The 22,275-nt window shown below is 39.3% G+C and overlaps 1 protein-coding gene across 1 annotated transcript; it reads right to left on the bottom strand.

Moving 5' to 3' along the window:
* Positions 1 to 1,344: 1,344 nt before the first annotated feature.
* chkb (choline kinase beta) lies at positions 1,345 to 12,435 on the bottom strand. The gene is made up of 11 exons (XM_010890399.3): positions 11,407 to 12,435; positions 9,888 to 9,996; positions 8,748 to 8,861; positions 8,305 to 8,438; positions 8,037 to 8,141; positions 6,023 to 6,081; positions 5,601 to 5,685; positions 5,281 to 5,389; positions 4,033 to 4,139; positions 2,875 to 2,956; positions 1,345 to 1,860 (listed from the first exon to the last, which is right to left on the bottom strand). Exons 1-11 carry the CDS (start codon positions 11,760 to 11,762, stop codon positions 1,804 to 1,806), a joined length of 1,317 nt encoding a protein of 438 aa, XP_010888701.2. The 5' UTR covers positions 11,763 to 12,435; the 3' UTR covers positions 1,345 to 1,803.
* Between the last annotated feature and the right edge of the window lie 9,840 nt (positions 12,436 to 22,275).

Raw genomic sequence — 22,275 nt, 5'->3', positions numbered from 1 at the left:
ATTTGCATTTTATTGACATGACATAAGTATTTGATCACCTACCAACCAGTAAGAATTCCGGCTCTCACAGACCTGTTAGTTTTTCTTTAAGAAGCCTTGTTCTCCATTCATTACCTGTATTAACTGCACCTGATTGAACTCGTTACCTGTATAAAAGACACCTGTCCACACACTCAATCAAACAGACTCCAACCTCTCCACTATGGCCAAGACCAGAGAGCTGTGTAAGGACATCAGGGATAAAATTGTAGACCTGCACAAGGCTGGGATGGCCTACAGGACAATAGGCAAGCAGCTTGGTGAGAAAGCAAAAACTGTTGGCACAATTATTAGAAAATGGAAGAATTCAAGATGATGGTCAATCTCCGTCGGTCTGGGGCTCCATGCACAATCTGACCTCGTGGGGCATCAATGATCATGAGGAAGGTAAGGGATCAGCCCAGAACTACATGGCAGGACCTAGTTAATGACCTGAAGAGAGCTGGGACCACAGTCTCAAAGAAAACCATTAGTAACACACTATGCCGTCATTGATTAAAATCCTGCAGCGCACGCAAGGTCCCCCTGCTCAAGCCAGGGCATGTCCAGGCCCGGCTGAAGTTTGCCAATGACCATCTGGATGATCCAGAGGAGGAATGGGAGAAGGTCATGTGGTCTGATGAGACAAAAATAGAGCTTTTTGGTCTAAACTCCACTTGCTGTGTTTGGAGGAAGAAGAAGGATGAGTACAACCCCAAGAACACCATCCCAACCATGAAGCATGGAGGTGGAAACCATTCTTTAGGGATGCTTTTCTGCAAAGGGGACAGGACGACTGCACCGTATTGAGGGGAGGATGTATGGAGCCATGTATCGCGAGATCTTTGCCAACAACCTCCTTCCCTCAGTAAGAGCATTGAAGATGGGTCGTGGCTGGGTCGTCCAGCATGACAACGACCTGAAACACACAGCCAGGGTAACTAAGGAGTGGCTCTGTAAGAAGCATCTCAAGGTCCTGGAATGGCCTAGCCAGTCTCCAGACCTGAACCCAATAGAAAATCTTTGGAGGGAGCTGAAAGTCTGTATTGCCCAGCTACAGCCCCGAAACCTGAAGGATCTGGAGAAGGTCTGTATGGAGGAGTGGGCCCAAATCCCTGCTGCAGTGTGTGCAAACCTGGTCAAGAACTACAGGAAACAAATGATCTCTGTAATTGCAAACAAAGGTTTCTGTACCAAATATTAAGTTCTGTTTTTAAAATAAAATGCAAATTAATTACTTAAAAATCATAGAATGTGATTTTCTGGATGTTTGTTTTAGATCCCATCACTCACAGTTGAAGTGTACCTATGATAAAAATGACAGACTTCTACAAGCTTTGTAAGTGGGAAAACCTGCAAAATCGGCAGTGTATCAAATACTTGTTCTCCCCACTGTAGATAAGTGCATTTTGTGAAATGTAGACTGCTTTACTGTTACTTGTCCATGCTAAGCTGGGACTAAATACAAGATGGACGGGGTAGAGTATATTCTAAATCAAGTTCAAACAATCCATTATATTTAAAGCCACCTTAGACTCTTTAGTTGGTGTTTTACCTGATTTGGTTTACCTGAACAGGTTAATCTGCCTAGTAACTATGATTCTGCTGTCAGTTTCAACAACTCCCTTCATACAATCTGAATAAATTAACCAAACTAAGAAAAGCTACAAATAACAAATACATTTTTGGGGGGGTCATCAAGGTCCATCGCATACAGGAATAATCAGCAGATCTCAAAATTACAGTTGAATCCAAGAAATCCATCTATTCTTTTGAAGATGGAAGTTAGGAATATAGCTTTTTCTGCTTGAAGTAGGCATCAAACCGAGACTGGGCATAGTCCTGAAACAAAAAAGATGCTGTATAAGACACTACAAAAAGCCCTTCTAATGGATTAAACTATGGTTTACCCCCTCACAAGATTAAAAACTTTAAATAATTACAACAATATGGCTTTAGAGCTAAACACGTCTTTGAGTCTAATAATTTTGTCAACATCTCCAAAATGTTTCCTTTGAATTACTACCATATGCATTTCATTTTTGTTCTGTAACACCTGCATTTAGCACTATCTATATATGCTAATTCCCACAAATGTAAAGGGTAAAATATCAACGCATGGTAGAAAATTCAACCATTCATAAAGCAACCAAAGCCCTTTCAGTTTTATTGTCCAATTGCGGTTGTTTTCCCTTTGTAAGGGACCTTACACCTGTCTCACAGGACTGTCTCCCAGGATTTGTCAGTAAAGGGTAAGGGTTGCCTAGCAGAGAGCTCACTCCAGTAGGGGTGAGGCTGCATTCTGGGCATTGTTCAAAGGGTTGACTGTGACAGATATCTGCTTTGATTAGGTAACCTTTGTATTCCACATCACTCAGAGGAAAGTGTGTGCCTGAAGTCAGGGTCCACCTTCAGTGTTCCACCTGGCTGGCTTGGGCTGTGACTGTATGGCCCTGTATACGCTGCACCAAATTTTTGGGTCTATAAACCTGGTCTCTTGAAGTGGGGAATGAGGTACAAAACCTTGTAGGCTGGCTGACTACAACAAACTGAAAGGCTTTTGCAAGTCTATTTAAATCAAGGGGTCTTTCATTCAAAATAAAGTTTTGACTCGGAAGTCAGTAGGAGTTAAATAGATTATGTTAGCCAGACTATACTGTTTATCCAGTTCATAAAACCTGCTCCACAGACAGACAGAGAATAAAATATACATGAAAAACCATGTGAATGACAAGGATATATGTTAAAATATACTGGAGCTCCATAGTATTATTTCATATGATTGAGGTAAAGTCTGGGAGAAATCTCACATTCTGTCCAGGGTCCATTACTACTAAAGTCTACTTGAGCACTTACCATGTAACCAAACTCGATTTTGGATATCCTGGCTTGAATGATGGACCACAGGCCCCAGAGGAAGTGAGAAGCCAGGGCAAACCTGTAGGACAACCAGTCATCCTTAAAGACCTGCCAACATACTGACTCCCATGCATGTGGATAGCAATGAATATGGAAAATACCTCTGGTGAGATATCATGGACTTTAAGCACTACATTGCTGGTGGCAGAGGGGTAAATCACATCCAGTTATGTAATGCGGTGGCTTCCAAAAAAGTGCTCATTTCAAAAACCACCAAATTCAGTTGAGTGAAAGTCTACACACCCCCCCTCTTTTGCTGTCTCAAAATTAAATCTAAAAGAGGATTTTGAAAGGGAAGCAGACAGCCTAGTGGTTGGTGTACTGGGCCAGTAACTGAAAGATTGCTGGTTTAAACAAACATTTTACTATGTCTTTGCACCCATGGGTAATGTACTTAACGCAGATTGCAGTAGTACATCGCTCAGGATAAGACTAATTACTAACATGTTAATGTATGTAATAAGACTCAATGTTTAATCCTACTGCTCTACCCACGATATTGGTCATTTTCAAAGGGAAAATACATGATTGAATATCTTTATAACTACTAAGAAATACAAAATGAGCATGTATTTATTGTGCGTCTTTATATCCCAGAGCTATTACTTTGTGAAAAAACCTTTCACAGCCACTACGGCAGTGAATTGTAATAATTTTCTACAAACTATTCAAAACACTTAGGGCAACATATACTAGAATTATTTCTCCGATATCAAACCATACATTCTATTTCTTAGGCAGATTTAGGTCAGGACAAAGACCAGGTAAGTTTTCTATGGAGTTCTCTCTAATCAATCAAAAACACTAATAACATGAGGCTGCCACCATATACACTTATTAACTGACAATACAAAGGGATCAACATCACATTCCTTTCATATTACAAAGTGAAAACAAGGAAACCACTCCAAATCACACATTATGTTTGAAACATGGCAATTGGGTAAAACTAATAGTTATTTAACTTTAGAAACAAATTGTTTGGGAATAGGTTGTGAATATTTTGAGGTAGTAAAATGCGAAGACTGTACAATGTCTGTGTAGACTTCTACTATCCACAGTATGTTTGCAAAAAGAAGAAACAGGGTCCCCTACCGATTGGCTTCAAACAGCATCTGTTGCTCTATACGAGCTTGGTCCTCATTCATGGTGTTCTCTGAATAGCCTCCAGCTTCCGCCAAGTAGTTACGAATAAAATGAAGCTGCAAAACAAAAATAAAACAGAAACACCTTCAGAGATTAGGTTATCTAGCTTTGAGCAATAAATTAACTATGCATTCATAATTATGTCAATGTTTTAGAACACTTCGCAGACAAAGATTAAGTTTAGCCACAAAAAAAGGTTCTCCATTGACCTTGAGTTTTTTTTTTCCATAAACTTGCTAAGAAAAGTAAAAAAGAATGACTGCAGTTTCTGGCGACTGTTTGTGTTCAGGCTGGTTGGATGTTTGATATTTGACCCGTCAAATTGCCTTATAATATCAAACATCCAACCAGCCTGAACACAAACACAAACTGTCACTTTCTGTTGAAGTCAAACGTAACCTCATGAACATGTCGTAACAGATGGCGAACAAAACATAACTGAACTAAACAAAGTGGAGTTTGAATGACAAATCTAAATATCTTGTATGTCCTAAAGTTGCCATCCAAATGTTTTGTCTACTAGCCATATAAATGCGATATTGGAAATGACAGTTTTTATACATTTTGTATTATGATTATTATACTGTAATTGGTTTTAATACAGATGATACTAATAGTGGTTCCTTACATCAAACAATGCAATTATTTATTTTATATTTTAACATGGATGCACCCATCCGATACTGGCAGCAAATCTACGTAAAGAACAAAATGTATTGTCCTAACAATGTGCTGTAAAAACATGAGTTGGTGACCGGCAGAGCGGAAATATGCAGGCCATGCCTAGCAAACTCAACAACAACCACAATGTCAGCATCCATTCAGATTGATGGCTAAATAGCAATCCAACTTGTGCGATGCTGCAGCCTTTCATTAGTACTGCCTTGAATTGATTAGCCAGAAAGCCTATATCCTAAAACACAAGTTATTATAATGCCACTCTGAACATGCTGTGAAATGGATGACAAGCAAAACAGCATTGGATCGGTTCTATGTGTTAACAGATTCTCAGCAATTCAGTCCTTAAAATCGACAATGAAAAGGTACTATCGGTGCATTCCCATATTTCAGTCATATAGCAGATGCTCATATCCAAAGGAGTTACACTTAGTGTCTTTATTTTTTAAGAGGTTAATGTTAACTGTGTCAATGCATTGGAGGGTGTTTTCCTGTAGGTGTGGCCAAGGTTGAAATCACCTGTTGTTCCCTGCTTGGGTAGTTGTCAGGTGTATATTTGTAGAAGGGCCACTGGTTGTAGGTGTAGTCATAGCACCACTCACAAAAGTGGTTCCCAAAGTCAAATCCCCTAAACAACAAACAAAACAAACAAATCACAGCACCACATAACATGAGGATATACAATATAGTACGATTCAGTAGCCAATGTTGTTAACATCAAGCTGTTTGTTTGGGACTGATATGTAAATGGCTATAAGCGTACCTGTTTAATAGTAAATGTAACACTTTAACCAGCGATTTTTGTTGAATGTTAATGTATATACAATAAAGGCCTTTACCTGTAGTTGTAGCTGCTATATTCAAAGTCAATTAGCATGAGTTTATCGGTGGAGTGGTCTCTGTTCTCGAGCATCAGAATGTTACCTAACAATAAGAGTGTTTTTTTTAAACTTATTATAGGTCTCATTTGTGGAAGAGATATTGATCAAGGAATTACAATGGTTTAATAACTCCAGTGATGGACTGTTGAGCAAGTCCAAATTAGAGGTGAGTATAAAATTATGCATTTCTAATGGGGAAAGCATATATAGAAATGGGGAAGAAAGTAAGTGTGAAGAAAGAGTTGGGTGGAGATCGAGCAGAAAGAGAAAGGGAGATAAATAGAGGGGGAAGAGAGGCAGGTGGGTGGAGAGACCGGTAGAGCGTGGATGACAAGCCATGGAAGACAGGATAAAGAATGAGAAACCAGCTAGATCGTTACCTTCTTGCACATCATTATGACAGAACACAACTGGCGATGGGGTTGCTGCCAACAACACTCTGTCAAAGAGAGAGACAGTAGAAAGGGAATGGCTTCATCTCATGACAACGACATGGCATTGGTATACTATATGCACACTTCAACTTTGAGTGAACCACTGGGAGCAGAGTGTACGGTCATGTCAACAGCTCATATCTTATCTCTCTGTACAATCTTATGGAGACAAAGATGTATTACTGATTACATAACATACTTTTCCCTTTACTATCTGTAAGACGTGATTACTTTTCTCTGGATTACTCCCTCACTCCACTAAGTGTATGATCAGGACAATAGTCACATGAAGCAGTAAGTACTGGTCACCATAGCTTGGCAGGGAAGTAGGTGGTGGGATTGTACTATTGTTATGTCATTCGTGTTCTTGGACTCCAGGAGTGAAGACAGGTAATGACTTATGTAGATATGGTAATGCTAAACTCTAAGCTATTTATAAATGGCTACACTGACATGTACAGAATGTACAACCCCGTTGCCAAAACAGTTGGGAAATTGTGTAAAATGTAAACAGAATACAATGATGTGCAAATCATTTAAACACTATATTTAATAGAATATAGTACAAAGACAACATATCAAATGTAAAAACTGAGACATTTTATTGTTTCTTGAAAAATATATGCCCACTTTGAATTTGATGCCAGCAAAATGTTTCAAAGAAATTGGGATTTATAAATAAAGTTTCTCAACGAAAAATTGCAGAGTTTGGGGATCTCATCATCTACGGTACATTATATCATTAAAAGATTCAGAGAATCCGAAGAAATCGCCGTACACCAGGGACAAGGACGAAAACCAACATTGGATTGCTGTGATCTTCAGGCCCTCGGGAGGCACTGCATTAGAAACAGACATGATTCTGTAGTGGAAATCACTGCTTGGCCTCAGGAACACTTCCAAAAACTAATTTTTGTGAACACAGGTTGTCACTGCATCCACAATTGCAAGTTAAAACTCAACCTTGCAAAGAACAAACCATATATAAATAAGTTGCCTTCTCTGGGCCTCAGCTCATTTAAGATGGACGGAGATGAAGTGGAAAACTGTCCTGTGGTCTGAAAAATCTAAATTTGAAATTATTTTTGGGAATCATAGTGGTACTGGTACTGTAATGGTACAGTACAGATTTGTATACTATTGTCCAGGTTGTTTGAATTGAAAATTAAACAATTACTTGGATAAGGCATAGATTCTCAGCATTTATTTTAGGGTATTTAAGTATTGGTATCACTATGTAGAAATGTCTACTTTGGCAAAATTATACTGAGATCATATGAAGACCAGCAGTTGACATGGGTTGAGGCCAATTAACTTGGGAGTTTGATTTTAAAGTAGATTGTTAATATCAGAGCAGTGGAAACTTTTCTGCAATTTTCCCTAAAGCTTCCTTGACATCAGGCAAGGCCATCAGTCAGGTCACTGTGGCCAATCAAGCTAGCTTGAGTCTAATGTCTTCAGCAGCTTAAACTCAAAATAACATGGAAAATGATGAATTGTGTGATTGAAAAAATATAAATAGGCAAGAAACATGAAAACTAGTTTCAGTTTTCAGACTTCTAAAAATGAATCTGTTAACATTCTGAGTAACTAGGCTACAGTGCCAAACCTATAAATGCCACAGTGCATGTTGCTGAATCAAATTTGAAGGGATTTGAAATCAAGCTATGACAAAATACTTCAAGAACACCAATGGATTGTAGTCATATTAGAGAGTTGGGAGAATTATGAATTCACAGCCAGCCCACTTGGGCAAGAAAGGAATACATTTTTGGGGAGGGCATTTTGGCCACAGGGGGGCATTGATGGCCATGGTTGCTGGTGTCGCCCTGAAATTCCATCCCTGTTCGCCAGCCATTCCATACTCCCCATCCAGAGCCATTCCTTTCCATTCTCAAATTCTAACCTGACACATCATTGCCTTTTCTGCCATTCCTATGCCCCACATCTCCTGACTTACCGGAGACTCTCCAGCTCTGCAGGGAGGTTGTACTTAATCAGCTTGTTGAATTTCTTGATATGAGCCTCACGGGTGAACTTCAAGTTCATCACCTGATTCATGTATCTGACACACAACAGCAAATAGAGCATCATTAAGCATTCCAAAACAACAAGTGATACTATTTGAGAAGAGGTAACCTGAAATCCATTATTTACTGTATACAGTACTCATCTGTCAACACTGCAGGTTTTTACTTAAGATCATGAGAGTCCTATTCTATCCTCACCTGTCAATGGTCCCAAACAGCCACTTGGGCTCCTTGTTAAATGGCATAACCATCCCATGGAAGCGGGCCAACTTTGAAGCAATCTCAGCGGAAAGTTCAGGAACAAAGAGCTGCTCTGTACGAAGACGTTTGCTCTGGGAAATAACCACACGTTTATAGGCCTTCACACACAAGACTCCCTGTCAAATATTTGGCCTCTCTGTGCTGGGCCTTTCTACAACATTAGTACAAAGAGATGCAGTTGACAAGCCCTGCTCTGGTTGTTCGCCATAAATCAGTATAAAGACCCCCCCCCCCCCCGATTCACCCTTGACACTAGGTAGGCAGCCAGCTTGCTAGCCTCAAATTAATATCCATCATTCTCTCCTTTACAGTACGATAAACACAACCAAAGTTTGTTACATCTGCCTATTTGTTTCTGCTGTGTGCTTGTTTTTCTGTACCGGCATGTATTGTTCCAGACGTCCCTCAGGGAAGATTCCATACAGCCTGGGTCCCAGCGCTCTCTCTGCCAAGATGGCAAACATCACGCTCTCCAGGACTAGTGAATCGACTCCCTACACACACAGTGGTTTATTGTTAGCTTGTTGTATTCTGTACAGCAGGTTCTGGCCTTGTAATGGCAGAATGAGACATTTGCATTGTCAAGGTCATGAATTCCTTTGGAGTTTTCAAACCCCTTAACTATTACCACATTTTGTGGCAATACAAAGTGTGATTCAAAGGGATATTACGGTGATTCAAATGTTAAATATTTCTAAAACAAACGAAAATGAAATCACTGATAGTAGCAATTACAGCAGTATTGTACCTAGGGTCAGCTCTGCAGCAGTCTGGGGAGTATGTTTAGTAAAACATTTTGTCAAGAGGTATGGTCCAAACAAAACATATTGCTTAAAAAAATACTGGGTCCGGCCTTTACTGTAAATATGGTGAATATCCCTATTAACCCAATTCAATTTTTAAACCCACTAACAGATTTGGATTGCAAACAAAACATTGTGATACTTAGGCTAATGTCTTGACCAAAATATATGCTTGTTACATCCATATAACTTAATATTTTAAGCCAAGACATTCAGACATTCAATTAAGTTAAGGATGTTTACGTGCTGCTACTTTCTGCTGGTCAATTTAGAAGTTGCACTAAACTTTGGCGTCTGATCCCCCAGATATTCAGTGACCATAGGTTTTCTGTGCTTTTTTATAAGTACAGTTCATATACTTAGTTTAAAGTTTAGGTAAGAGACTAAGAGGTGGTAAAATAGTCTGCACATTAAGTACTAGGGTCCGCTGGATTTTCACACAATTCCCAGTTGATTAATAGCCAGTTGAAAAAAAGGTCTTCATCACCAAAACAATCCCAATGTATTTTTCACATATTATGTAAGACATCATTTAAAGAACATTTTTTTAAGCCTCATCATAAAACTGCTAAACATCATAGACTTTCTTACCAAAATCCGATACCATAGTCTGATGTATAAAGCAAGGAAGTTATAGAGGTCAACTAAATAAAGACAACAGCTAGACATACTACATTAGCCATCTTGAATAACAGTGGGTATGGCTGGGTGTCTGACCTGCAGGATGGCCCCGTACACTCGGAGCAGGACCCTGCGGGGTTCATCTTCAATAGTCTGGGCATGGTCTGGCAGACTACACATGTACAGCAGGTTACTGAGTCCACCACTGCGGAAGTGAGTGTATTAGTATGAACCAATATAAATGCTTATATTAACTCACTAACCCAAGACATGTAAACAGTATGAAGAAAAAAAAAAAAAAAGGGATATTAATCAAAAACATTACGTAAAATATTATTGAAATATGACTTAGTCCCACTTTTATGAGGAGTTCTAACTGATGTTCGTAGATGTGAGTAGTCACTCCACATTTAAATTGATTTCAGATCTCCAATCATTCTTGGAATGTTTTCGTAAATGTACGGAACCGTATGTAGTGGGACATCGCTCCATTCTTCAAGAGGAAAAGCCTATATTTCTTGGAGGGATTAAGGAGGTGAAAATCGAACTTGCGCTCTGTGCCCCAGGCATTTGCCGTCATCCTTATTTTAGCAGTGTGAATGAGGGCAATATTGAAATATCATAATTCAAATATAGTCCCATAATAATAATTACCATCTAATTTTGTTCCTCAAAAAGTCCTGTGAATATGAAAGAACATTGAGATGTGCATGAAGAAGTGTTTTTTATTCTCAGTGGATGTGTCACATTATCAAAGGGATCATGTCACTCACTGCATAACATTTACTGTTATGAGAAATGAGGATCTCAGCACCTCTCGCTTCTACATCAGAAATGGGGCCTGAGAGAGAATCTCACAGTAAAAGAAATTCACCCTAGACACTGTTGCACTTTTTAAAAAAGTATCTACTTTGGCCTCAAAAAATAACCATTTACCAATTAATTTCAACAAGTCTGTGAATAATCGGAGACAAAGGGCCTTCTATGCCAACTGTTACACACGTTAGGGCTGGGTGATGAAACAAAAAAAAAAGACCTATAGCGATGACAGAATGCCTGCTTGACGAAGTTCTCCAAGGAACGTAGCCCCACATGTAGAACATTTGATATTAGATTAGCTAGTTGGTTTAGTACATTATCAACTAGGTAGTTGGTTTAGTACATTATCAGCTCCACTATCAAGTCATTCTCATGTACTGAATTCTGATTTCAATGCAAAAACAAGTGACTAGTCACCTGTATTACAATTTTTTTTATCCAAAAAATTGATACAGACTGCAGTTTTTAATTGTTCTCAACCTGGGTATACATTTGATGTCTGATGACGCTTTTAGTGGAAGCGGGGGGTACATTAATTGTATATGATTTTTGTTATTCAATTTATTTAAGTCAATTGTTAACAGTTTGCATTCTTACAGCACAGAATACACTATATGTAATCAGGTAAGTCACACCGTGAATACCGGAGTTATTTTGGAAACTTAATTCCACCTAACAGACAATATTATTTTAACATATCAGTCAGCCAGCCATGGGATAAGCTAACCGTTAAAACCTAGTAGAGGAGGCAGCAAGCCGTCTTGGATTTTTAGAGTAACGTTACGTCACGGCTTACCTGACAATGCTGATGCGAAAATCCGCCTCGGGAATACTCTTCCATGAACCCGAGAGAAAGTCTCGGCACCAAGCGAACGCTCTGCTTTTTGTGTCCCGGTCCACCTCCTCTGACCGCCCATCTCGGTACGATTCCTCTTCAGAGTCATGGTCTCCGTTTGTTCCACGCGGACTCGGAGCCCTGAGTTTGCTCTCATTGATGACTACAGTGTCCCCGAACCCAGCCTTTTTATTCGCCATAGTTGGACCAGTGTTTTCCGTCGTCAGAGTGGGAATGTATCTCGAACAGGCTTCCTTGTCTGATTTCACAAGCGCCCCTTCACGGTGACTCTCAATCACATTTCCGCCTGACTGCATCTTAGTCTAGTTCACGTGGGTGGCTCGTAGTTATCGAAATGCAGTCCCAACTCGCTGTGTCAGATTCAGTTAGTTAGCCAGCCTTGTCGCCTAAATTAACTCGAATTAGAAGACATAGTTATCTAGCCGTTTACTAACACTGGCATCGCATGAAACTGTCTAAACAAACCGATAGTGTAAATAATGTCAGTGACGCGAACTTAACAATTACGGAATGAATAGCTACTGTAGCTAAATTGGTAACAACGGTACAGGGACTCTGTACCGTACTTTAACGGTATACGACGCAGGTGACTTCCCTAAAAATAATGTTAACTATCTTGTTAAAACGGGGTGCATTTATACACGAATTAACCACCTAATATACAGTCAATAATATACATGTAATGTCACCTCAGTAATAAAATACATGTGAATATACTGTCATATATCTACCAGCTAGTGATGGGTCGTACGCCAACAAACGGCTCTTTTTGGAGAACCAACTTGGGAACCGAATCGCACTGCTGAAAGGAGCCCTTAATTTAGCTCCTTGATCCTCACATTTTTTATTTCTCTAACATCGATCATTTTCAGAAAAAATGCCACATCTATTCCTGAATATCAGCACTGCAGGATAAATAAATGCTGTGTAGATATTTCTGTTCCACACGCATTTTTTCCACTAGGACAAAAAAAAAAGAGGTTGGACCTACATCATGTCATTAACATTTAAAAAGCCTTTCCAGGTCATGGGTTTTTGGAATTTTTCAAAATAAAAGTCACACATCTGTTAGTCGAAAAGTAGCATAAAACTATACATTCATGATTGACAAAAAATAGAAATACTCTCTAACCAATAACAATAATTTATATTTTTTCATTTTTTATTTCCATTTCCATGATATCTGGGTTTTAAAACATGTTGCAATGTGAAATACAAGCAGCCAAGGTTAATCACTTTATGTGGAATAAATATTGGCTCATAATTAAAAAACGATTCTATAGTAAATGCATCCTAGAAAATACTCAGGAGAGTGTGTAGTATCAAAATATGTTGTGAAGTGTTGATGGCTTTTACTCTGCCTTTTACTCCGCCTTTTACTCCGCCTATAACAATGGCCACAATGCAAATTATTGTATATGCGTTACTTATTCCTTCATAGCAAATAGATTCTATGTGCTGAAGTGAATTTATTCTAGAAAATACTCATTGCCTCATAGCACAAAAACGTTTCTACATGCTTCAATGAATTTATCCAAGAAACTACTCAGGAAAGTGTGTAGGGTCAAAATATATTGTCAAATCATTGTATAATGGCTGGCTTTTTACTACACCCATATCATTTGTCACAATGCAAATCACTGTATATGATTTACATGTTGCCTATTAGTGAGAAATCTATTCTACATGCCATAGGGAATGTATCCTAGTAAAAACTACTATGCAATATTTTTCTATGAATTAGATAATGATTTTCAGATGCAAATAAATTGCAATTATATATAACAATTTGATTCACATTTCACTGCAAAGTATGAATACTCCTACAGTGGGTATTTGAAACACTGCCGATTTCTTACTTACAAAGCGTGTAGAGGTCTGTCATTTTTATCATAGGTACACTTCAACTGTGAGAGATGCAATATAAAACAAAAATCCAGAAAATCACATTGTATGATTTTTAAATAATTAATTTGCATTTTATTGACATGACATAAGTATTTTATTACCTACCAACCAGTAAGAATTCTGGCTCTCACAGACCTGTTTGTTTTTCTTTAAGAAGCACTCCCATTCTCCACTCATTACCTGTATTAACTGCACATGTTTGAACTTGTTACCTGTATAAAAGACTCCAACCTCTCCATGGTCAAGACCAGAGAACTGTGTAAAGACATCAGGGATACAATTATAGACCTGCACAAGGCTGGGATGGGCTACAGGACAATAGGCAAGCAGCTTGGTGAGAAGGCAACAACTGTTGGCGCAATTATTGGAAAATAGAAGAAGTTCAAGATGATGGTCAATCTCCCTCGGTCTGGGGCTCCATGCAAGATCTCACCTTGTGGGTCATCAATGATCATGAGGAAGATGAGGGATCAGCCCAGAACTACATGGCAGGACCTGGTCAATGACTCTGAAGAGAGCTGGGACCACAGTCTCAAAGAAAACCATTAGTAACACACTATGTCGTCATGGATTAAAATCCTGCAGCGCACGCAAGGTCCCCCTGCTGGGAGAAGGTCATGTGGTCTGATAAGACAAAAATAGAGCTTTTTGGTCCAAACTCCACTCGCCGTATTTGGAGGAAGAAGAAGGATGAGTACAACCCCAAGAACACCAACCCAACCGTGAAGCATGGAGGTGGAAACATAATTCTTTGGGGATGCTTTTCTGCAAAGGGGACAGGACAATTGCATCGTATTGAGGGGAGGAAGGATTGGGCCATGTATCGCAAGATCTTGGCCAACAACCTCCTTCCCTCAGAAAGAGCATTGAAGATGGGTCGTGGCTGGGTCTTCCAACATGACAACGACCCGAAACACACAGCCAGGGCAACTAAGGAGTGGCTCCGTAAGAAGCATCTCAAGGTCCTGGAGTGGCCTAGCCAGTCTCTAGACCTGAACCCAATAGAAAATCTTTGGAGGGAGCTGAAAGTCTGTATTGCCCAGCGACAGCCCTGAAACCTGAAGGATCTGGAGAAGGTCTGTATGGAGGAGTGGTCAAAATCCCTACTGCAGTGTTTGCAAACCTGGTCAAGAACTACAGGAAACATATGATGTCTGTAATTGCAAACAAAGGTTTCTGTACCAAGTTCTGCTTTTCTGATGTATCAAATACTTATGTCATGCAATAAAATGCAAATTAATTATTTAAAAATCATACAGTGATTGCGTCACTCACATTTGAAGAATACCTATGATAAAAATTACAGACTTCTACATGCTTTGTAAGTGGGAAAACCTGCAAAATCAGCAGTGTATCAAATACTTGTTCTCCCCACTGTATGTGCTGTTGTTCTCAGATTGTTTAGTATGTTTCACATGATATCCAGGACCCTGATCTTATATAAGAACACCCAGGACATCCATTCCAGGCAGTGCGTGAGGGAGGCCTGGAAAATGTCCTCACCTCTGTGTGTCTGACCTACCAGAATCTGTTCCCAAACTTTGAGACTTTTGAATAGCTTGTCAGTGGCTACCCACACATACCCACAATCCTTTGAAAGTTGTGCTTTTTTCCCTCAATGTCCTTAGCAAGGTTTTGATCAAAAGGAAAGCCAAATCGGGGAGAGGCACTATACAAATTGAAATATTTCCAGCAACATGCACTATCGGGACTTTTGTAATGGAATACATGGGTGATGTCAGCGTCATCTCTATTTGTCATTATATCTATGACACACATTACTCACATGCACACATGTACTCACCGCATATGTAGCTCCTATGTTCATACCAATGTGGTCAATTGTATGGTTGGTTGGTAAAAAGCCAGAAACCCTTACACAGGCTTATAGTATGCCCTGTGATTTGACAAAATATTTTGACTCTAGAACAGGCATGGGCAACTGGAGGCCCAAGCAGACCCCACCCCCTCTTTGTGCAGCCCTCAGAGGAATTTAGAGAACAGTAAAAGGATGCATACACACACAAAACATTTAAAAATATATATATCATGTTTGACCTTAAATTAGTGGTGAAGTATTGGAACCAAAATCTATGCTGGAAACAAAACATGAAATTGACTTATCTTTTGCATGTTCTCATATAAAACAATAATTTCAGAATCTCAGAAGGCTGTTGTGATGTCTTTTTAAGTGTAGCTGAGAGTGTACTGATGTTTGAGCCATAAAACACTTGATGATACCTATTACAAGTTTCTGTACAAGCCAAAGTATCAAAGTAGTGAAAACAGCCAAAAATACCTATAGCATGCAAAAGTTTAATTTGTTTAATAACACAGCAGCAAATGTGCTGAATCCCGGGAGAGATGAGCAGAGCGGGAAAACGGCACATTGATCAATATTTAAAAATTGTCCAGATATATGTAACTAGCATCAGACCTAGTGTACTTTTAATGCATTTGTTAATAATTACAATGGCCGCCTGTATCTGGGATCTTGTCCTTTTGGTCATGACCCAAAGCTCATGACCATAGGTGAGAGTAGGAACGTAGATTGACTGGTAAATCGAGAGCTTCGCCTTGCGGCTCAGCTCTTTCTTCACCACGACAGACCAATACATCGACTGCATTACTGCAGAAGCTGCACCGATCCGTCTGTCAATCTCCCGTTCCATCCTTCCCTCACTCGTGAACAAGACCCCTAGATACTTAAACTCCTCCACTTGAGGCAGGCACTCTCCACCAACCTGAAGTGGGCAAGCCACCCTTTTCCGACTGAGGACCATGGCCTCGGATTTGGAGGTGCTAATTTTCATCCCCACCGCTTCACACTGGCTGCAAACCGTCCCAGTGCATGCTGAAGGTCCTGGTTTGAAGGGGCCAACACAACAACATCATCTGCTGCCAATAGCATAAATCATCACCAACCTTTATTTTGAAATACTTCACATTTCATGACCCGGAAGTGCTTGTTTAATGTGGATATATGTGTCAGAGATAATGTAGTACTAAAGATTCTCATTCAGCCCATACAACTGGATATAATCACTTTTGCTATCTTTCTTTGCTATTCATATACAGTGATTGTATAACCCACATACAGTGATATGACGAATAGTGTGGGCAGAGTAAAAAGCCAGCAACACTTGCAATTAAACAGTGTCCCATGATTTGACAAAATAAAATTGTCTCAACAATAGACTATGATTGTTCCCCTTTTATCAAGGCAGGTGGAAGAGCATTTCTGACTTAATGAAATTGTTTGGGATGGCATGAAAATCTATGTTTTTGCATAAAGTTATTGTAATCAAGAATGTTAAGTGTTTAAGTGAACATACATTTTTGTTGAACCAATCTTCAAAAAGGAGAAATCTCATAAAAAATTCGGGAAGTACTGCTGTTTAACTGGTTTGCATTTAAATATGCAAATAGTTTGAAGTTGTTAGTTATACACATACATATACATACACTCACCTAAAGGATTATTAGGAACACCTGTTCAATCTCTCATTAATGCAATTATCTAATCAACCAATCACATGGCAGTTGCTTCAATGCATTTAGGGGTGTGGTCCTGACTTCAAAACTTCAAACTGAATGTCAGAATGGGAAAGAAAGGTGATTTAAGCAATTTTGAGCGTGGCATGGTTGTTGGTGCCAGACGGGCCGGTCTGAGTATTTCACAATCTGCTCAGTTACTGGGATTTTCACGCACAACCATTTCTAGGGTTTACAAAGAATGGTATGAAAAGGGAAAAACATCCAGTATGCGGCAGTCCTGTGGGCGAAAATGCCTTGTTGATGCTAGAGGTCAGAGGAGAATGGGCCGACTGATTCAAGCTGATAGAAGAGCAACTTTGACTGAAATAACCACTCGTTACAACCAAGGTATGCAGCAAAGCATTTGTGAAGCCACAACATGCACAACCTTGAGGCGGATGGGCTACAACAGCAGAAGACCCCACCGGGTACCACTCATCTCCACTACAAATAGGAAAAAGAGGCTACAATTTGCACAAGCTCAGCAAAATTGGACAGTTGAAGATTGGAAGAATGTTGCCTGGTCTGATGAGTCTCGATTTCTGTTGAGACATTCAGATGGTAGAGTCAGAATTTGACGTAAACAGAATGAGAACATGGATCCATCATGCCTTGTTACCACTGTGCAGGCTGGTGGTGGTGGTGTAATGGTGTGGGGGATGTGTTCTTGGCACACTTTAGGCCCCTTAGTGCCAATTGGGCATTGTTTAAATGCCACGGCCTACCTGAGCATTGTTTCTGACCATGTCCATCCCTTTATGACCACCATGTACCCATCCTCTGATGGCTACTTCCAGCAGGATAATGCACCATGTCACAAAGCTCGAATCATTTCAAATTGGTTTCTTGAACATGACAATGAGTTCACTGTACTGAAATGGCCCCCACAGTCACCAGATCTCAACCCAATAGAGCATTTTTGGGATGTGGTGGAACGGGAGCTTCGTGCCCTGGATGTGCATCCCACAAATCTCCATCAACTGCAAGATGCTATCCTATCAATATGTGCCAACATTTCTAAAGAATGCTTTCAGCACCTTGTTGAATCAATGCCACGTAGAATTAAGGCAGTTCTGAAGGCGAAAGGGGGTCAAACACAGTATTAGTATGGTATACATGCCCATTTTGAATTTGATACCAGCAACATGTTGCATAAAAGTTGGGACAGGGGCAACAAAAGACTGGAAAAGTTGTGTAATGCTAATAAAAAAAACATTTCACAACTAATTTGGTTAATTGGCAACTGGTCAGTTACATGATTGGGATATAAAAGGGCATCCCAGAGAGGATGAGTCTTTCAGAAGTAAATACGGGGAGAGGATCAACATTCTGTGAACAACTGCGCAGGAAAATAGTGCAACAATTCAAGAATACAGTTTCTCAATGTAAAATTGCAAAGATTTGGGGGATCTCATCATCTACGGTACAAAATACCAATAAAATATTAAGAGAATCCGGAGAAATCTCTGTACGCAAGGGACAAGGCCAAAAACCAATATTGGATGGCCGTGATCTTCGTACCCTCAGACGGCACTACATTTAAAACAGACTTGATTCTGTAGTGGACATCACTGCATGGGCTCAGGAACACTTCCGAAAACCATTTTCTGTGAACACAGTACGTCGCTGCATCCAGAAATGCAAGTTAAACCTTTACCATGCAAAGAAGAAACCGTACATGAACAGGATCCAGAAACATTGTCCGTCCATGTGAGCTGACAACTCCACCCCATTTTTCAGTTTCTGCCCATGCCTCTGGAAGGGTCTGTGTACCGCCCTGCCTCTGAACATGAAACGTTAAACCCAAATGAACCTGTTTGTATCAAGGGCTTGTTTCTATCCTCCAAATCTCGCTTCCTCTCCCCACTTTGTATTTATTCCTGGCTTCTTTCCTTCCTGCCAATCCAACAATGCCACCTCACTCTCTAATTACCAGCAAATTGGACACCGGTGCCCTCTATAGGAATACAACTAAATAAAGTTGTCTTTATTTAAAGTTATTGCTAGGCTAATCTTTAATGTCATCCAGTAACGTTTTCACCAAAACTTTAATGCTCTGCATAAATTACTGGTCTCCTCTGATAAATGTTGTATATAAATATCACCAGCCACCTTGACTACCTTATGCCTTTGTGTATTCAAATAGACTACAATATCACTTTGCCTGTAATTAAAGTAGCCAACCTTATGCATTTAGACATAGGCATTTGGTTGAGGCCAACCATCAATCAGGAAAGCTACAGTTCACATGGTCCCACCTGAATCCCATTCTGAACCACATATTACCTTGACAAGCTTAGGTTTGATTCAGTGTTGGATCAAATGCCTGCACATCCTGCAGCCCTACCTGAGATTGATAAGGGATCAGGGAAGATCTGTACAAATGTCCAAAATTAGGGTCCTGCTCTCAGAAGCTTTAAGTATCTCAGATCTGGATCTACCTGATTTAATCCATAACTTGGTATCCTTTAAGATCACTAGTCATGACATTAAAAACCTACTGTGAAGTTGTTTAAACCAATCTGTTAAGAATCTGCATTCAGTATCACCCAGGACACAACGAGATAGTCAGATACACCAGCGCAGTAAACAGTCAAAGAACAAAGAGAGCAGCTGTGTCTGGACTTTGCAGTCTCCCTCTTCATGTTCTCCTTCTGACACGAGCACACAGTCGGGGCAAGTAATGAGCACAACAACTTGTAGCACAAACCTCCTCTCTGGTGTAAAGTATCTAAGAAATACTGTATTTACTCAAAAATAATATTGATTATTATTATTAAAATAAATATTACTGTTGCAATGCAATAGGTTTAAAGTGCAAACTGTCATGTTTCAGAACTAGGTTTTTTAATCTCAGATTTACCATTTAAAATGTCTTTGGTGATACAAATAGAATGTTAAATGACTTACTTCGTATGTGCTAGAACTAGCTAATTATCTTCTGTACACATAAATGTCTTGTTAACAGGCGTGTAGAAATTAAGCTAAAAAGAGCAAATGTACCTGTACACAACATGTCCTTGTAAAAATAACAATTTGCTAACATCCCTCATTTCAGTCATGACCTTGAAAAAGGTCTTTGTGACCAAAACATGTCATGTCATTGGAGGTTTGACAGTTCTGTCAGTATCTAAGTGTTTGGCATCTTATCCACCTAGAAATGATTGTCAGAAAATACTCAAAATCATTAGGTATAAGGATTAAAGTGCACATTCAGACAGAATGTTATTTGGCCTAAATCTTGATTAGATACTCTTTTAGACAAACAATTAAACACCAAAATTTGACTAAATCATTTTCTTTGTTATAAAGGCACCAAATGTGACACAGAGGTTAATTCATTTACCAGGAAAATATTTAGATGAGGAGTCACGAGACACTTGGACACAATAACCAAGTTATTGTAAGGTTTTTATTTTTCATTTTTCCACCTCGAAGATTTCAGTTTGTTTTTCAATTAAATTGTTCACATTTTAGGTCACATTAAAAGTGGAAAAAGTTCTGACATGATTTATCTTTGTCTCGTTCTTTTACATCACAAAAACCTGGCATTTTAACAGGGGTGTGTAGACTTTTTATATCCACTGTATATAATACACAGCTTATATTTAACTCACTTACCCAACAAGACATGCAACTAGGGATCTCTTTACAGTCCCCAAGCCATGAACAGAACTGACAAAATACAGTATTATATTGATACATTACAATATAGATGACAACATCTTGAAAAAACACATTTAGTATTAAGGCCGCTGTAAAGAGACATACACAAACACGCATTCTAACTAACAAAATCACTTTTCTTTATTTTGTCTACATGCTCATGTTTTTATTCAATGTCTGTTGAAGTTTGATTTTCTGTCATACCTACATTGTCTGATAATTATTACTCCCCAGAAAAACTATGTTTAGCCATGACGTCAGCTTCTAATTATTAGTCCAGCAGATACATGTTTATTTTATTGTGAAGGTAACTATCAGTAAAATAACATAAAAGTTAGTACATTTGGGCATTTCTTCCCTATGATGAAACTTTTTTTTAATACATTTATTTATTTGCTCCAATCTCAGTGTGACGTCCTGGCACTGAAATCCAACTTCCTCTCACCCTCACCTGGATCACGGACATCTGTTCCTTGTTATTTCCCTCCCCTGTGTTCCTTACCACTGTCCCTATTTAGGTTCCTCCTTCCCCATTGTATCTTGTCATTGGTCAATGATATGCTGGGTGATATTGCCTTGAGAGACATTAAGTGAAAGCATGCCAAGTTGGCTGTGCACTTTGGCGAGTTAGGATTGCAAACAAAACCTTTTATTTAGTCTAGCCAGGATTAGTATAATACTGAGCAGCAGAAGCATATAAACTGTGTATTTGCTGGTTGCAAAAGCACCCGTGGACAACACCTTCCCCAATAATCTGCACCGTTGTTTGCTGATAGCTTCACCAGAGAACACTAAATAATGAGTGTCATTAAATATAGTTTTGATGATGTGCAGGTGCAGTGCTAAAGCCACTGCCTACGGTAATGGTTAACTGCATCATTGTGAGCCCAGGGGGCTCATTTAACAGGCATGCATACACACCAATCTTTATGTAAACCATAACTGTAATAATTTACACATAAAAGTGTCTGATTAATCAATTTGAACGTTTGCTTGAGAACGTTCCTGAATGTAAGCACTGTTATGACAAGGGATGGACTGGGACCTAAAAAGGCCCTGGACTTTGACCAAAACCAGCCCTCCTCCTCCACCGGCCAATGCACGTGTCCACTACAAACAGCCCCACAACGCTACCTAGTTTCCATCAAACCTAAAAATTATATAATCATATGGTATAATTGCTGGTATACTAAATGAGACATAGAAACACTGTCTGGCTGTTCTGATAGGATTTGAAAATCTGTTACAGCAGATGACAGTGCTAACTGCTAAGCCACACAGTAAAGTAGCAGAACAATAAAGCAGAACAAATTTAAATACAATATGTCCTTGGTAACTTATTTGAGGAGCAGTTTTCTCAGCAGGTAAGTTTTCTCTCCTCCTCTGCAGCTTACATGGGCCTACAAATAACCTGAACATTAACTAATTAATCAATCATTAATAAAAGATAACAGTGCTGTGTCAAGGACTGACTAATATAAGTAGCAGAGCATAAAAGATACATTAACCCGTTGAATGTAATGTAAAAATGTTATTTGATTTTCAAGTTTAGGAATTGGCCTTGAAAGAACTATGACTAGCTGCATTGCAAGCTAATTGAATTAACTTGCAGGCTGGCACCATGGCAACTATTTTACTCTAGTTCATTAGCGACCTACCTTATATCTATTGCCCATTACTGATGTTTTCTTATTTACT

The sequence above is a fragment of the Esox lucius genome, chromosome 19, assembly GCF_011004845.1.
Source record: "Esox lucius isolate fEsoLuc1 chromosome 19, fEsoLuc1.pri, whole genome shotgun sequence".
Classification (NCBI taxonomy): Eukaryota; Metazoa; Chordata; class Actinopteri; order Esociformes; family Esocidae; genus Esox; species Esox lucius.
Note: the sequence above shows the minus strand (reverse complement) of the source record. Positions and strands in the feature narration are given on the sequence as shown.

What these genes read in the sequence shown, in the direction of transcription:
- chkb (XM_010890399.3), bottom strand. Translation starts at nt 11,762, where the DNA reads ATGCAGTCAGGCGGAAATGTGATTGAGAGTCACCGTGAAGGGGCGCTT. An exon ending in CTGTTTGGGACCATTGACAG is followed by an intron (nt 8,142 to 8,304) that starts GTGAGGATAGAA and finishes GTTGTGTGTCAG; the next exon opens with ATACATGAATCAGGTGATGA. An exon ending in ATGCTGTTTGAAGCCAATCG is followed by an intron (nt 2,957 to 4,032) that starts GTAGGGGACCCT and finishes GTTGTCCTACAG; the next exon opens with GTTTGCCCTGGCTTCTCACT.